Consider the following 17,742-nt stretch of genomic DNA (forward strand, 5'->3'; position numbering starts at 1 on the left):
GAGGGATGTGGGCATGCAGCCACGGCTGTGTGTGGCCACGTCTGGGGTCCCCTAGGCGCCATCCTCACTGCCCAGCACTTGTACCTGGAAGGCAGACACAGGTGGGTCCCTCCTGGTGACCGGTCGCCGCAGAGCCACAGCTCCGTCAGGAGCACAGGTGCAGGCCACCCGCTGGGGGACAGTGGGCTCCCACCACTGCGGGGCAGCGTGCAGGGGCAGTGAGGCCCGCGGTGTCACCCCTGCGGGTTGGGCAGTGTGGGGTGTCTGGGGGCGGAGGGCCTGGGGAGCAGGGCTGTGGGAAGTGGGGTGCCTGACACAGTACCAGCAGCTTGACCAGCGCCGCCTTGTGCATGGGCTGCAGGCCGTCTATGCAGGACTTGAGCTCCACCAGCGCTGCCTTTGCGTCGGCGTTGACGTCGTACTTGCCCAGGGGCCCCTCGTAGAGGTCATCGGGGGAACCCACCAGCAGCGTTTGCAGGAATTCCATGAAAAACTCTCCGTTGTCCTCCCCCGTGGCCCGCCCTGCGTGGGGGGGCAGATTGATGCCAGGACGGGGGAATCTAGCCCTGGCCCCTAGCGCCCCAGGCCTCCAACCTCCACGGTCTCCGGACCCCCCATCAAGGCCGGCCTCACCTGTGCCAGGTGTCCCCTGTGCTTACCCAGCCTCACCTTCCCCTGATCTTTCTTCGCAGCACCCCAAACCCACCTTCCTGCAGACCCCACCTGGGACCCTAACCTCAGCGTTCTGTCTTCACTCCCTGCTCCCTGGGCTGCAGGAGAAGGAGAGCCAAGCTCCTGGCGTGGGGACCCCCCTCCACCTGAGGCTGGCCTGGGGCTTGGAGAGTGGGGACTGGAGTCGTCAGGGGCTGTGTTCTGGGATGGAGGAGGGCTGGGGTGCCCAGGACGGTGGGCACCCTCCGCCGTGGGGGGCCGGTGCCTGAATTTCTAGCTTTCTAGGTCCCCCCCCCCACACACAGCACAGTGTGCTGGAGGCACCCGTCTGCACAGACTCACCGCAGATGCAGAGCACGAGGAGGGCCACCAGCAGGAGGGTGCTGCTCCCCTTCATGGCGCACAGCAGAGGCTCCTCAGGGGCGGCCTGGGCCGGCTTTATGTCTCAGGGGCGGCCTGGGCCGGGGGTGGGTGGGGGCGGGGCGGGCCAACCTGCCCATCAGGACCTGCCAGGGGGAGGTGGGATGGCGGGGGCGTGTCCTCACCTTGCCCTCCAGGGGGCACTGTGCAGCCACAGGCTGAGGTGCTGCTGAGGGTGGGCAACAGATGGTTTTGGGGGAGTGGGCACAGGTGAGGGGCACCGTGACCCTGGTCAGGGAAGAAGGATGGTGGTGCCAGGGGCCTCTGCCTTGTGGGTCAGAGTGGCTGGCTCTGGGCTGGTTCTGAGTCTTTGTTTGGGGGGTCAGTCCCCCTCCATTCGGTGAGCCGCATGGGTTGGCATCTGGCTCGCCGCCCAGGGACTCAAGCCAGCAGGGGTGGGGGGCCTTCTGGGGCCCGTACATCTGGCTGTGGGAGACCGGGGGTGGGGGGCGGGGGGCGGTGCACGGAAGGCCTGAGCTGGCAGTTGCACCCAGGGATGGAAGGCGGGCTGGGAGGACGGAGGGGTGAGGAGCAGGGCGGTCCCGGAGGCCTGGCCGCACTCCCGCCTCCTTGCCAGAAGCAAGGAGGCAGAGCTTCCTTCTGTGGCCAGACCAGCCCAAGCTGGTCTGAGATACAGGGGGACAGTCACACCCACCCAAACCCCAACCAGGTGCCTCCGCTGGAGCAGCCATTCCTGGTTTCTTGAGTCCTGGCCTTGCCTCCTGTCCCCTGCTGCCACCTGGCGGCTAATGGTGTCCTCACCCCAGAGGACCCAGGGTCCAGCCCCTGCCCAGCCAGCCCCATTGGGCACTGACTTGCACATCCCCAGAGAAATCCACAGATTGGCTTTGTCCCCACTGGTGACCATGGTGTGCTTTGTCACCCTGCCCCTCACTTGCCTCCATCTGGGCTTGACTGTGCCACAGACCCCAAGTGAAGGGCCCTCTCTGAAGTACTGGGGTTTGTCTCGGCTGCACCGTTCTTACCAGCACAATCTCACCTGCAAATGTCCCAGCAGCCGCAGCAGAAACACAGCCCCCACGGCCCCTCAGACCCCTGTCTGGCCGCCCCAGCCTTCAGCCCGGCCCGGGCTCCTGGGGAGGGACGGACACACGTTGCATCTCCAGCTCTCTGGGCCTGGGCTGCCTTCTGATGGGAAGTTGCCGTCAAGACCTTCTGTCAGCAGGTCACACACGCTGCTGAGCCACACCCTGCGTGGTCACAAGTCCACAGACACGCAGGTGACGTGGGGAAATCAAGGAACTCCTTGCCCTGACCGCACATTTATTTTTCCTTGTGGCCCAAGGGGCCCAAGGAAGACACAGATGTTTTGTTTTTGCACAGAAGTGCGAAGACCACTGAACAGTGGTGATGTCAGACGCGCCAGACTGCCTGACGCACGTTGTTGATGGTCTGGGACCCAAGTGACTTCTTTTTCTCTGTGGGTTCCTTCTGTCCCAACACTGTGGGCTGGACCACGCGCTTTCGACAACCTTCTGGTCTGAAAACGCCTCCGAGTTGCTGGAGGCGGCCGGGCTGCCACTGCACCATGAGGAGAGGCTCCCCCACCCCCCCACCCCCCGAGCAGCACGCACTCTGTCCTGTCTGCTTCTCTTTGCCGGTCTGCATGACTCCCCTTCCATCAGACTGGAGCCTCCTGAGCAAGGAGGTCAGGTCCCCTGCTAAGTTCTGTGTCACTTTAGTGCATGTGTGGCAAAGAAGCGCCTCTGGCCAGACATACCAGCAGCGTTGGGTGTGGAAGGCTCTCTTCAGAGCACAGGGGCCTCCCGACCAGCGTCCAGAGCACAGGCCGGAGCCTGCCCGCAGGGCTCCGGCCCTTCACCTCCCAGCTGAGGGAGGGTGCTCGCGTGCCCCCTCTGGGCTGGCTTCCCTGGTACCCACCGTGTGCCATGTTGGTGGGGGCCAGGCCCTGTGCGGCATGGGGACTGTGACTCATGCAACCAGCGAGATTTCTTTCACTGTGAAAAGGCTACTGAAGCCCCAGCTGTTCCCCGCCCACCACAGGGTGTGGGCTGAGCCGAGTGAAATGCATCGTAAGGTAGAGTTTTTGCAGCTCTTGACCTTCAAACCTAGACAGGGCTCGGGAGAAGCACCTGCCCTGCTCCGTGAGGGAGAGGCGGGCAGAAACCCTGACCCAGTGCGACACCGAACCTGCCCTTTCCCGAGGCGGGGTGGCTATTGGGGGGGGGGCTTCTGCCCTGACCAGCACCTCCACCTCTCAGTGCAATTTCCAGGAGGTCCATCAGTGACCAGGAGCCACAGCTCCCCTGCACGGCCCTGAAGGAAGAGTGTGTGTGTGTGTGTGTGTGTGTGTGTGTGTGTGTGTGTGTGTAGGAAGCAGGAGGCATTTTGGCCGGAAACTGCAGCTCACAGAGCCTCGCCACCAGCCACCAGCTTGTGGGAGGTCCTTCCACTGGTTTGCCGGGTCTCGTACCAGCCGAGAGGCCCCCTCACAGGGGCAGGACGGGAGAGCCCGCCCAGGAGCACGAGAGCACGCTGAGAAACAGCATCGCGGCTTCTCTGGGCCACACTGGGCTGTCCTGCCTTACTCCCGTGAGGTTCCTCAAAAGAGGCTGCCTGACAACCACAGAGGGGGGCCTCCTCGTCCCCCGGACGCCTGGCACCTGCCACGCTGGGTCCCACCGGGCCTCCTCCCTCCCTGCCTCTGTGGAGGGGCCGTGACGTCCTGGGGTCCTCTCCCAAGAGCACAGCAGCCTTGGGGACACTGACCTCCAGGCTCCTGCAGGGACTGCACTAGAAACTGGGGACCAAGTCTCTAGCTTGCCAGGAAGAGACTCATTCCTAATGACCCATTCCAGTACCTCCATAAATCATCAAAAATGCCAACATTTTGGCATCCGAACTCAGTGTCACAGACTGCCTTTGACACTCAGAAGTAGGACAGAAACTCTCAGGCGAGACACCCTGTTCCTGAGCTCAGAGTGCGTGGACGTGGTGCCTGGGGTGGCTGCGGCCTGCCATCCACCTGTTTCTTGGATGAGGGTTCTGAGGCCCGGGCAGATCAGAACTGCTCTGCTGCCTCCTCAGATCCTGGGCTCCTCAAAACCCTGGGCTGAGCCCACTCCCCTGCCCTCCCAGGGGGGCACCAGCAGCCCAGAAGCAAGGTCAGACCCTCTCCTGGCCACACCCCAGCCCAGCCTGACGCCCTAACCGGAGGCCCCTCTGGCCAGCAGGCCGGTCCCCACACAGGTGCTCAGCGTGCATTCACTTCTGAGATTCCAGGCCCCGGTGGCCAGCAGCATCTTCAGCTTGGGATTCCTGGACAAGTCAAGGGAAGGGCCAGAGCTGGCCCAGCCCACGCCCAGGGCTCACCTTGCTGACTGGGGCAGCGCGGGGCGGGTGGGCTCCCCGGCAGGGTTGGTGGGTGGGGTGGGCGGCGTGTGAGCTCCTGTGCGCAGAGCCTTTGCTGGGAAAGAAGAGGCACGTGCCGGCCTTTGAGGAACTGCTGCCTGGCTGAGGAGACGCGCTAGGAGTTCAGGAAAGGAGATGTTTGAACAGAACCTCAGCAAGGGTCCGTGAACGAGGTGCAAACGAGGGCTGAGGATGGATGGATCTGAGGAGGAGGGGCATTCGCTGGCCACAGAGGGAGATCATGTCTCAGTCCAGACCCCGCTTAGACCTGAACTGGAGGTCCCCGCGGAGTCCCATTCTACAGTCATCTCTTCCACAGACACTCAGGAAAGCCCAGAGGGGCGGTGCCACTTGTTGAAAGCCACACAGCGGGTCTGTAACCACACTTTAGTGCTGGGGAAGGTTCGGCTCAGAAAGGGGATTTATTTCCTCACTGGTCTGGAGGCTAGAAGTCCAAGTTCAAGGTGTCAGCCAGGTTGGGTCCATCTGAGGCTTCTGACCTTGGCCTGCAGATGTCCATCTCCTCCCGTGTTTCCAAATGACCTTCTCGCTGCCTCTGGCTGAGCCCTCATCTCCTTTTCTTGTAAGGAAAGGCCCACCTGTGTGACCTCAGTTTACCCTAATTACCTCTTTAAAAGTCTAGTCTTACAAAGCAGTCACCTTCTGAGGAACGGGGGGCTGGGCCGCACTGTGTGAGTGGGCAGGCACTCGGCCCGAGCAGAGAGTGTGGTGCTTGGTTCTCACCGGCAGCGCCGAGGCCAGATGCAAAGTCGGAAGGGAAGCAGATCTTGAGAAGGTTGACTGAAGGTGAAAAGAGAAAGTTCGTGGGTAGAGGACAGGTGCCCTGGGAGGAATTAGGTGAATAACCGCAGTGAACCAAGCGAGCACGGGACCTTCTCCATTGGAGACCACACGGAGGCGTCCTGTTAGGTCCTGACGTGGCGACGGAGTGGCTGCGAGACAGCGGTGACCCCAGCAGCAGCTTGCTGGCCGCGGGGCTGTGGCTGGGAGTGTGGACCGAAGACATAGGGAGAGGCCTGGGGGAGAGGCGCTGAGAGCTGGAAGCCCTGCCGAGGGAAGTGGAGAAGGGACCCACCGGCTGCACACTGAGGGGTCTCGGCGTGCTGAGCGGGGGGCCTGGCTGCAGTCCCGCTGCTTCCTCGGCGTTTGCTGCGTCCTCTGAGGGTGGACGGTCAGGCTAGTCCCGGGTCAGGACAGAAAAGCCACTTCCTTTTCCTTAAAAAAAGTTTTTATTTATTGATTTTAGAGAGTGAGGAAGGGGGGGGGAGAGGTGGAGAGTGAGGGAGCGCGATTTGTTGTTCTGCTTGTTTACGCATCGTGGGTGCTTCCTTGCAGGTGCCCCATCCAGGATCAAACCAGCAACCTCCACGCATCAGGGCGACGCTCTAACCCCCTGAGCGACCCGGCCAGGGCCCCAGAGAGGGCCATTTTCAGTGGGTATCTGTGCCACTAGTATTTTTTCCATTTTCAGGTTTTTTATTGTTTAAGCTTATTTGAAAATTATGTAAAACTGGTAGGGTGTTCAAGTGTATCAGTCACTTATTGCTGTGTAAGAAGCCACTCCAACATTTAAGGGCTTAAAGCAATTAATTCCCCACCTTTTCTGTGAGGCGGGGCGGGGGGGGGGGTCTGCCCAGCCAGGTCCTTCTGGCTCACCAGCCCCCCCCCCACCATGGCTGCCGGGGTGCGCTGGTCCCTGCGGCCTCAGACCAGAGACCGGCAGGTGACCAGCAACGGGAATTGTATTCTCACAAGCTGGAGGCTGGGAAGTCCATGATCAAGGCGCCCGCAGATTCCGCGTCCGAAGTCTGTTTCCCACCTTGCCCCATTTTTCCCCTTTGACCTTACAGGACAGGAGAGCAATGCAGCTTTTTTTTAAAGAGAAAAGAGAAAAGATCTGTATTTTCACACTGGGGAGGGGCGAGGGAGTGGGGAAGAGCAGCGCGGGAACTTGGAGGGGACAGAAGCGGGAAGATACAGGCAGGAATGCCGCGTGCGTGACTGCTGGAAGGGCGCGGGGTGAGGGCCTCCATCGGCCGCAGGCTGCGTCATTCTGGAACCCTGGGCCGGGGCCGCTCCACTTTCCTTCCTGCTGCCTGAGATTGCTGACGGTCCCGGGCCTCGTGGAGACCGAAGGACCCGCGCGCAACGGATGGAGATGCACCCGAGCTTCAGTGGCTCCTGGCCCGGGGCCTGCGCCCACGAGGTTGCAGTGGGAGACCTGGGCTCGCACCTGTCTCTCTGCATGATCTTCATTACTTCAGGCGGGGTCCGCCCAGGAGAACTGGTGACCTCACAGCAGCCCCACATCCCGACACGCCACGTGGCTGCTGGTTTACTGTCCCTGGGCAGTGTCCCGTCGGCCAGTTCCAGCTACAGCGGTGTGTGTGTGTGTGGGGGGGGGCGGTGCCTGCGGGCAGAGGGGCCTGAGTGTCAGAGTCCCACCCGACCTTCCAGGGCCAAAGCCAGGCGTCAGTGCGCCTCTAGCAAGTCCCGACCTCTTCCTGCCATGGACCATTTGTTAATTCATGTTCCCTCAGTAAGCGGGTCCAGTACATTGTGGTCAAAGGGTCCTGGCGGCCACGTCAGAATCTGTGGTCTCCCAGGTGCCCTCTGCTCAGGCCTCACTGGGGGTGCCTAGCAGGGGAGCTGAGGACAGGGTAGGGGGCTGCCCGGCAGCTCTGCCCTGTTCCTTTCCTGTCCAGGGGGTGGGGTGTGGACCCCAGAACAATGAGGAGACCACGATGAGCAGGAGAGAGAGAGGAGGGGCCTGGATGAATGATTTCTCTGTTTGTATTTTCCTGATTTTAGGGTCTATTTTATTTATTTGTTTTGAGAGGGGAAGGGAGGCAGAGAGGGAGAGAAACATCAATGTGTGGTTACCTCTCAAGCGCCCCCTACTGGGGACCTGGCCCACAACCCAGGCATGTGTCCTGACTGGGAATCCAACCAGAGGCTCTTTGGTTCCCAGGCTGGCACTCAGTCCACTGAGCCACACCAGCCAGGGCAGAGTCCATTTTAATAATGTGTATTTTTACTAGGAAATTACCCATTTTCTCTAATTTTCCAGCTATTTGGCTCTTAATTTCTCCTCCGTATTTTTGTACAGGAATGTTATAATTAATAAACAAATACTGATACACGATCATGAACTAAAGTCTATATTCCACTCAGTTCCCCACAGGCAAAGCTCAGTCTTGGTGCTGGCCCCTGCGTCTGTGAAAGCCCCCACCACCTCCAACTGGAGAGGCCGATGTTGGCCTCGGGGTTCCTGGTGACAGAAGAGTCTCGACACCTTGCCGATGAAGGAGACTTTATTCTCCAGGCAGGGGTGTCCAGCCTGTTGGCATCTCTGGGCCACACATTCAATTCACAAACACTAATGAAAACTGATGAGCAAAAAAAAAGGTTTTAAGTCAGTTTGCGATTTAGAGTTGAGCCACTAAGCATCTACTCGTATCATCCTGGGAGGACACGCTGAGTCCCCAGGGCACCTCGCACCACCCCAGCTCAGCAGGTCCGACTCACCGTCGTGGTTGGACCCCACGACGGGTGCATGTGGAGGGACCCACTATCCTCTCATGAGGGGTGTTTTTCCAAACTAACAGGAGGTATATGCAGCTAATTTGACAAGAACCCATATTCTCCCAGAGAGGGGCCCCTGTCCACAATCACAGAACCCACAGCTGAAGTGACACGACCCCTTACTCTGGCAGGTGGGCTCCCTCCCGATACTCACAGGACCTGAGCTGATGTCCTAGGCCCCACTGCTCATTCTGGGTGAAACCCCACCCAATGTTCACTGGACTTGGAGCTGACACGGCACAACCTCTTATACTGTTTGGTGAGGACCCAGAGCTCATGTCATGGGGCTCCATCCTCTCTTAGGTGATATCCCTGCAGTCAGAGGACCCAGGGCTGAAGGCAGGACCCCTGCTCTCTCCGGGTGGGAACCCCCTTTTCACGCAGCTGCACAGCGCCATCAAGTGTGCATCTTTGGAATACCAAGTGAGTTGAGGTCTCCAGGAAATGCTATTTTTGTTGCCACCTAGCGGACATCTTGGGAACAGCACCTTTTTCCAAGCATTTGCTCTAGCTTGCAAGGACATTTTGAAGACCCTCTGCACCTCGAGTCACCACAGCCTCAGTGTGTTTTCTGTGCCCACATTTACGTTCTATTTCTTTCTTTAAAAAGATTTTGTTTATGTATTTTTTTAGAGAGGAGAAAGGAGGGAAAGAGGGAGAGAAACATCAGTGTGTGGTTGCCTCTCACACACCCCCTACTGGGGACCTGGCCCATATCCCAGGGATGTACTGTGACTGGGAATCGAACCAGAGGCTCTTTGGTTACCAGGCTGGCACTCAATCCACTGAGCCACACCAGCCAGGGTCTGTTCTATTTCTGATGCTCGTCTGCACTGGGGTTCCTGACTCTTTCATGTGAGTGAAGTTCCCATGCCTATGTTTGCTTGACATTTGGCTATTTTCATTTGCTAATCTGTGTCATACCTGTTGGATTATCAGAACAGCCCAAAGATTCTTGAGATTAGAGGAAGGGTTGTTCCTCCACCGCATAAGCAAGCAGTCAGATGTTTTAACAGCAGGTGAATTTGGGGATACACATATGTCACCATTTAGTTAAATAAGATGTAGCGATTTAAAGTAACATTCTCAAAACTGAATGATCGTGTCAGTGAAATATGGAACAATGTACTAATGTAGTGTTACGGGAAAACGAAGCAACCAGACACCGAGGGATTCTGGAGTACGAGGTTTATTCCTTTTACGTGCACGGGCCCAGAGGAGTCAGTCTCCAAATTCTGAGCCCCAAACAAAAGATTCTTGGGGAATATATAGATTAGGGGTCTTCCTATCTCTGTGGCAAAGCAGGATACAGAAGCAGAATGCGGTAATTAGTTCTATCTACGGGGCAGAAGCAGAGTTCAAAGGCTAAATGTGAAAATTGGTTCTATCTGCGGGGGTGCTAGCCCTAGTCCTAGTGACTACCCGGCTATCTGCTTTATCTGCTCTTCCCAGACGGCCTTATCGTTCTCTATGGCACCTGGGGTCTTGGGTGAGCAAAGGTCTCCTGGGACCTCTCCCTTCATTTCCAGTCCTCACTATCCGGCCACCCGCCCTCCCAGACGGCCCCATCATTCTCTCTAGGGCGCCTGGGGTCTTGGCAAATAAAGGTTAAACAGAGGTTTTTCAAAGTTTCCCATATCAGTAGCTCTTGGATATAAAACTTCTATGTGAAGTGTCAGGGGCGGTCACAAGAGGGCCAGCATTTTGCAGTTGGCACGTTGATATTAAACTGGCCGTTAAGAAAGGGGAGACTGAGAAATTACTTAAGACTGTCATCTCATTTCTTCATAAGAGGTTTAGTTGCCACAGTTTGTAGGTTCATGTCCTGGGTGGGTGTGTGGGGTCCGTGTGCAGCTCTGGCTCTAGGGTCCAATGTACCGGACCCGGTGTCCAGGGTTCTCTGTCAGTCTCTGTCAAGTGTGTGGCATTGAGGGTTGATGGTCTGGCCTGGGTTGTGGGGACAGTTTTGGGATTGGGGCCTGGGTCTGGGGTTCAGCTTTTGGTTCTGGGTCTGCTCTGGGGCCCAGGTTCTGGAGTCTAGGGCCTGTGTCTGGTCCTGAGTCTGTCTGTGGCATCTGGTGTCTGTGAACTGATGGTCATTGGCTCCAAGTCAAAGCCAGCAGGAGTTCCAGAGCTGGGGTTTGGGGAAGAAGGAAACTCTATTTAGTGGAAATAGCTCCGTTTTGGTACTAATGGCTATGAGTGCAGCATGGCTGTTAGGAAGCTCAGTGTTGTTCCAGGTGATTCATGAAGCAGCACCTGTGTGGGTCAGCCCAGTGGTGCTGCTGCTTAGTTGTAAAACATCTTCGCTGTGAGGGCCCCTCCCCAAATGAGGCAGCCCCAGGGCAAGTTCCCCCTCAGGCTGTGCTGCCCAGCTGTGCTCTGCTCATTCAGGTCCAGCCCTGTCATTTCCTCTCTCCTCAGCTGCATTTGCACACAAAGAAGTGTATTTTGGAAAACGGGCCCCTGTGAGGTCAGCCTGGGAGAGCAGAGAAAAGGCCTGTGGTGTTGTTTCCGCAGCGGTCAGGTTATCGCTGTTCTTAAATTATGTCACGTTTTCCTCTCGTACTGTTTCATTACCCAAACTGAGAATGCGTGTGTGTGCGCTTACTTGAATTATACAGAATAATAAAAATTAATTCAAAATTCCAACAAAACAGGTAGTAGCTGCTATTATTTAAGTACATATCCTTCCAGACATCTCTCCTTGCATATTTCCATTCTTCTACTTTCTCTGGATTTAATATGTTTCTGGGTTTGTAATATGAATGCAAAACATGTAAATCTTCAACTGTTTCCCCTTAATGTGCAGATTTATCACTATGTTTTCCCATAGATTTTTAATGTATTTGAAATATTATTCTGTTGAAATGATTTTTTAACTCCAATTATGATTCATTTTGACAAATATTTAAAATGTATTCCATAACTTCTAAATGTAAGACATTTCTGGTGACCTTAACAACTGATTTCTAGATTATCTACAATGAAAGGAAGAAACTTCATGTAATTTCAATCCTTTGAATTTAAAAAAAAATTTCGTTACAATATGGTCAATGTAAAAAATGTTCCAAGCGTGCATCTCTGCTGTCATCTTGTGGTCATTTTAGGAATAACACCTTAGTGCAGGTCCGCAGGAAAAGCTGTGCATAGTCGGTTATCTGTGAATGTTGAATCCAATTTGCTGCTCATGGTGTTTCTCATTTCCTTACTGAATTTTTTGAGGTGGTGTCTTGTTTCTGAAAGTGGAATGTTCTATTTCTGCTGAGAGAGGTTTGTTAAATCTATTATGACTATACATTTTTGTTTCTGTCTCTGTTCTATAGAATTTAAGTTTATGACATTGTTTTATGAATTTGGATCTTCCTGGTAAATTAAACTCAGTGATATAAAGTGCACCTCATATCTAGTCATGCTTTTGACCTTGACGTCTACTGCATGTTAGTATGTGATTTTCACGTGGTTTATGTTTGCATAGTAGAGGGGCAAAAGTAGGTTTAGAGTTGTGAGTACGAGAAACAAAGTTTATTGTTGTGTGTTATTTAATAATTATATTTTTCCCATTGAAAAACTGTACAGCTACTTTTGCAACATTCTATGAATTTTATTCCCATTCTTTCACTTTCGATTATTTTTCACCCCATGTTTTAAGTAATTCATATTTTCTCTCAGTTAGTGTCCTTTCTTTTTATTGTTTGAACAAGTTCTTTTTCAGAGTTGTCTTTAATTTCTAAAGTATATGTTATTAATGTATTTCTTCATTACAATGTATGTTAATAAGTATACTTAATTCCTGGATATTTTTGTTTAAATGGACCACTAAAAATCAGACCTACTGATGAGGGGCGGGGTCTAAGGTCAGAGGTAGGACTGGGCTGGAGGTGAGAGGGGGCCCCAGATGTGGGTGGTGCAGGGTGGGAGGCATATTTAGGTGGCAGGCTTGAGGGGTGGGCAGTTCTGGGAAACTGTGCCTCTTGTAGGTAATCTAAAGAACTTATAATACGGCAAATGTCCAAATTTCCAAAGAGAAATTTTAGATGGTGAATTCTGGGAACTAAACAACTAAGATTATCTATTCTAGTTACATTGTAGAACAGCTATTGAAGAGTGATGTGTGGGCAACGAGAAGAAGCAGTGGCCCTCAGGCGTGCGTCATGACGTATCACAGTGTGGTTCCGTCTCCTAAGGTGTCAGACCTTTTTGCCTCCTGACTTTTTAGGGTGTCTTCTCAGCCTAGGACACTCGCCAATCTCTGCAAGATGGAGAGCTTTTGTTGTTGTTATTGTTCCTTAGGTCTCAGTCTGTATGCTGTCTGCGAAAAGAGAGAGGCATTATCTCAGATCTAGGGAGCAAAGTGACGTGCGGTTTCCCTTTTCCTGGACTCTTCACTGAGTCCCATGCAGAGCAGGTCTTTTCATTCTCAGCAAACCAAGGCAGGGAGAGTGGGACAGGGATGTGTCTCACCCAGGAATTCAGCAGTCCTGAGCCAGGTCAGGTAAGGTTCTCAGAGGTTCCAAGGTCACAAGAGAGACCAGGATGAGCACACCACCAGCTGGAGCGGAGCCTTTGAAGTTCTTTGTACCATTTCCTCCATCTGGGAAAGGAAGCCTTTGAGACTGCGTGTTAATCCCAAGGCTGGGAGAAGGGCGGGGAGGGGAAGCCTGGAGGCTCGCTGCAAACGTGCCAGCCCTGGAACCCCAGGAGGCAGAGCACTCAGACCGGCTGGTGCAGGTTCCTCTCCAGTGCGATTCACAGGTAAACCCGCTACCTCACTTTCACTGTGCTTGTCGTCCCCAGTCTGAGTCCATTCTTTCCAGCAGGATAAGAACCTCGGAGGGGAATCCCTCAACTCCCCTAACTTGAGTCTTCCCAGTAACGGTACTGCTGACATTTTGGGCCACGAAATTCTTTCTCCTGGGTTTTTTCTGCATTGTAGGTGCTCATTAGCATCCCTTACCTCTATTCACAGCTAGCCAGTAACACCCTCCCTCACCTGTGACCTCATGACAATCTGAAACGTGTTGCTGCTTTACCTAATGTCCCTCTGTGGACAAAATCACTTGTGCTTGAGAACCTCTGACCGTGATCATTTGGAACCTGATCTGGCTTTGGTACACAGTATTTTTATTATCACCTAGTTTAAGTTATGTCTAACTCCAAGTATGATTTGTTTGAGGGGATTATTTAGAAGTGTATTTTATAACGTCTAAATAAAAGGACTTTCTAGTTACCCTCTGTTCCTGATTTCTAGATTATTAGCAGTGAGAGCAAGTAACATACCTTAAATAATTTCATTCAATGGACATTTGTTGGGATTTGCTTTATAGCACAATATGGTAAATTTTTTTTTACTTGTGTTATTTTACTTTTGCTCTTTCTAGTCTGAAGCTGTAACCATGGGCATTAGAGTTATATAAATGACACTTACAAAGAAAAAAACCCCCAAATACCAAGACACTCAAGTGAGGTGCTTGGCAGAGACAAACCACAGTCAGGGGCATTGGCAGGTGCCAGGCTGGGAGCCGGGGGTCAGGGGCTGGGTGGCTCCCCACAGGCTCCTGGCTGACGGTCAGCAACACCCAGAGTCCAGTCAGACGAGGAGCACCGACCCTGCCGGCAGGGGCCGAACACCGTGCATCCCCGATCCCAGGTGCTCCGCTGGCAGGGGGAGGAGGCAGCAGCGGCCAAGGCTGCAGACCCTCAGGCCCTGCCCGTGGCCCTCAGCCCTGCAGGGCTGGGACTGGAGGCAGAAGTCAGGCCCGGAGTGTCCTCTGCTGCCGGTCCCCCCACCCCCGCCACCTCCCTGTCCCAGCCCCTCTGACTGTGTTTCCGAGGGGAGCAAATTTCTCCGTCCTGAGCCAGGCCTGTGCAGTCTTCAGTGGGGCCCAGCTGGAGTGCCCGACAGCCCCAGGCGAGACCCTGACATGTGCCTGTCACCTTGGGGACAGAGCTGGATTTACTGCTCAGGACCATTTAGACGAGAAAGTAGTGTCCAGACGTGCCTTCACATTTTTGTCACTGGGAATAATGGCACAAACCTCTGCTGTTCTCTGTGTCCTGGCATCTCTGTTTTGGAATCAAAGTACACAAACGGTGGCTTCATCCAGAGAGGGGAGGGCTCCCCAACTGTAACAAGCCCAGCAGTAGCAGCCTCCCAGTTCAAAAGGAACTGGCTCTTGCCCCCTGCCTCCCTGTCTCTGGGACTGGAGGCGTGCGATGCTGGAAGTGCAGGGGCCCCTCACTACCAGGAGGACAACGCACAGGCCCAGGAAGACAGAGCGGAAGGACAGGTGGAGCTGTGTGCCTGGTGCTGCTGCCGGGCTGCCTGGCAGCCGGGCCTCTGGGCCTGGACTGTGTGACGGAGCCACAGGCCAGTCGTGCTCTTGAACCATCTTGCCGACATTTCCGGGCATGTGGCTGAAGGCGTTTCTGCCTCACAGACTTGAGACCATGCAGGTAAAACACGCAGCACACACTGCTCAGTAACCTGGAGCTAACAGTTCTTCCTGGTCAGCCAAGGTCCTGAGCAGAGTCCTGAGAACTTGGCTGGTCTGGCCGCTGTCTGGACAAGCACCGACCACAGGGAGGCCCACACGCCACGGTGGCTGACCATCACAGGAAGGATGCCCGTGCCCAACCCCTATGCCACTGTGATGGGAATTTGTGGTTGGAGTCAGAGCCCCTCTCCTGACCTCAGAGCAACTGCATCCGGATTTTGTCGTGGACTCTGCCTGCTGCCCTTGTCTCCCTGTTTGAGTCGCTGCCTAGGCTAGAGATCGCTGCTCTTGCCCTGGGACAGAGGGTTGGTTGGCGTGTCCCAGCGAGGCCCAGAGGGTTCTAAGAAGCCACCTGGCTGAGGACCATGGGCCTGGGTGACACTGCGGCCCAACACAGTGACGCATGAGCCACCAGCGAACACAGTTCACAGGACGTATGTTGGCTTCTGCCGGGCACAGTCAGGCTGGAGATGGGAGGGTGGCTGTTGCTGTCAGTGAGTGTGAGTCCAGCTGTCACTGCAGAACTTAACTCATCACCTTGGACTGTCAGGCTGTACACGGGCACGCTCTGCAGACAGACACGCGGCGCTCTGCCCTGGGGATCAGAGGCAGGTTGGGCTCGTCCACCCAGCGCCACCCAGAGAGCAGATGAACCCCTGAGGCACCCACCTGGAAGGACCATCCTCTCCGTTAAACAACCAGCTTCTGGGTCGGGTCCTGTGAGGCGTTCAAGGCAAGGCTGACAGGCCGCTCAGCTTGTGCCTTGCCCCCCCCCCCCCCCCCCCCCCGCTCCACAAAGAGGCAAAGTTTGGTGATTTCAGACCATCCCCTCCCAGAACCGACCGGAGGAGACTTTACCTGGATTGGGATCTGATCCATGTATTCCCAGCCCCAGCACCAGACAATGGGTTCTGGGACCCCTTTAGTTTTGTGTTCCACACTTATGGTGGCGGCAATGCTGAGAGTGTTTTCTATTTTCAGCAGAGAATGTGGTCTAATTTTGCGAGAGGCCGTTTCATCCTGCTACGCACAGGGCAGTCTTGTGAGCACATTTTTTTTTTCTGATTTAGTTATCTTTTTAAAAATTTTTTATTGATTATGCTGTTACAGTAGTTCTATTCCCCCCTTCATTCCCCTCCACCCTACCCCTCCGTCCCCACCATTACCCCCCTTTTAGTTTATGTCCATGTGTCTCAAGTTCTTTAGATTCTATATTTCCCATGCTATTCTTGCCCCCCCCATCTATTTTCTATCTACTGTCTATGCTACTTATTTTCTGTACCTTTTCCCCCCTTCTCCTCCTCCCACTCCCCTGTTGCTAACCCTCCTTGAGATCTTCATTTCTATGTTTCCACTCCTGATCTAGCTGTCCTTTTAGTTTGCTTTTGTTTTAGGTGTGGTTGTTAATAACTGTGAGTTTGTTGTCCTTTCACTGTTCGTGTTTCTTTAACTTCTTTTTCTTCGATAAGTCCCTTTAACATTTCATATAATAAGGGCTTGGTGATGATGAACTCCTTGAATTTGATCTTATCCGAGAAGCACTTTATCTGTCCTTCCATTCTAAATGAAAGCTTTGCTGGACAGAGCAATCTTGGTTGTAGGTCTTTGGATTTCATGACTTGGAATACCTCTTTCCAGCCCCTTCTTGCCTCTAAGGTCTCTTTTGAGAAATCTGCTGACAGTCTGATGGGAACTCCTTTGTAGGTGACTGTCCCCTTAGCTCTTGCTGCTTCTAGGATTCTCTCCTTCATTTTAATTTTGGCTAATATAATTATGGTGTGCCTTGGTGTGTTCCTTCTTGGGTCCAACTTCTTTGGGACTCTCTGAGCTTCCTGGATTTCCTGGAAGTCTATTTCCTTTGCCAGATTGGGGAAGTTCTCCTTTATTATTTGTTCAAATAAGTTTTCCACTGGTGGCTGTGTCCTTTCCCCCTTCTGGTACCCCTATAATTCGGATGTTGGAGCGTTTAAAGATGTCCTGGAGGTTCCTAAGACTCTCCTCATTTCTTTGAATTCTTGCTTCTTGACTCTTTTCTGTTCAGCCATTATTTGCTTTCTTCTGGTCCACTCCATTGATTTGAGTCCCTGTTTCCTTTTCATTGCTATTGGTTTCCTGTGCAATTCCATTCATTTCAATTAGTTTCGCCTTCATATATTTGTCTAATCTGTGGCTATAATCAACCAGTTCTGTGAGGATCCCGATCGCCAGTGTTTTAAACTGTGCGTCTGAGAGTTTTGCTATTTCTTCATTGCTTAGATTTATAGGCTCTGGGGCTTTGAGATGTTCTTGAGCCATTTTGGTCTGTTCTGGCCCTTTAAGTGTGAGGAGCGGAACCTTGGACTCCCAGGTCGCTGGGTTGTGACGCTGTATGTGGGGGCGGGGTCAGAGCGGGGAAATGGCGGCGCCCTCCCTGCCCCTTGCCATGGGGACCCGCTGGGTCCCGGTCCAACCGCCCACTCCCTCGCTTGTCTATCCGCGCACCAATGCGCGACCACAGTCAACCCGCAGCCCTGCTCCCTCGCTGTTTCCCCGCGGTTGCTCACTTGGTCGCTCGCTCGGTCGCTCACTAGGTCCAACCCTGCGCCTGGATTCCGCGCGCCTGAGTCCGTTGGACCGAGTTTTCCTGTGCAACCCCGCTCCACCAGCTGCTGGTTTCGCCCCTTACAGGTCAGGCTGAAGAATTTGTTGTTAACAGACTTCCGAAAAGTTCAATTTTCTGTGTTCTGGCTGTGTTTTCTGTTGCTAATATTGAGTTGTCTCTAAACTTGGTTGTGTGAGAAGGCACGGCACATCCACCTATGCCTCCATCTTGGCGGAAGTCCTCGTGAGCACATTTCTGATGTGCTGTGGTGATTCCTTAGGGCTTACTGTGCTCAGGGCTCAGTCAGCCTGTGGGCACCACCAGGACCCAGTCTGCAGCAGGTGCCCCTTCTGACTGGTTGGTGCATGTTCTAAGAGTCTGTTCTGATTGGCGGGTGTCTGGTTTGATTGGCTGGTATCTGCTCTGATTGGCTGGTGTCTGTGCTCACCAGCTGGGACAAATATACATGGACCCCACCGCACACAGTGGCCCCTCCTGCCCCCGACCCCGTCAGTCCAGCCCTGAAGTGAGCACAGCGACGATGCCCGTGTGCTGGTTGATGGTGAGCGTGCT

The 17,742-nt window shown here is 54.1% G+C and overlaps 1 protein-coding gene across 1 annotated transcript; it reads right to left on the reverse strand.

The window, feature by feature from the left end:
- Positions 1-1,138, reverse strand: SCGB1C1 (secretoglobin family 1C member 1). Its single transcript, XM_037161344.2, has 3 exons — positions 1,015-1,138; positions 323-522; positions 1-84 (listed from the first exon to the last, which is right to left on the reverse strand). Exons 1-3 carry the CDS (start codon positions 1,067-1,069, stop codon positions 52-54), a joined length of 288 nt encoding a protein of 95 aa, XP_037017239.1. The 5' UTR covers positions 1,070-1,138; the 3' UTR covers positions 1-51.
- Positions 1,139-17,742: the final 16,604 nt, after the last annotated feature.

The sequence above is a fragment of the Artibeus jamaicensis genome, unplaced genomic scaffold, assembly GCF_021234435.1.
Source record: "Artibeus jamaicensis isolate MK-2021 breed Jamaican fruit bat unplaced genomic scaffold, CSHL_Jam_final scaffold_537, whole genome shotgun sequence".
NCBI lineage: Eukaryota > Metazoa > Chordata > Mammalia > Chiroptera > Phyllostomidae > Artibeus > Artibeus jamaicensis.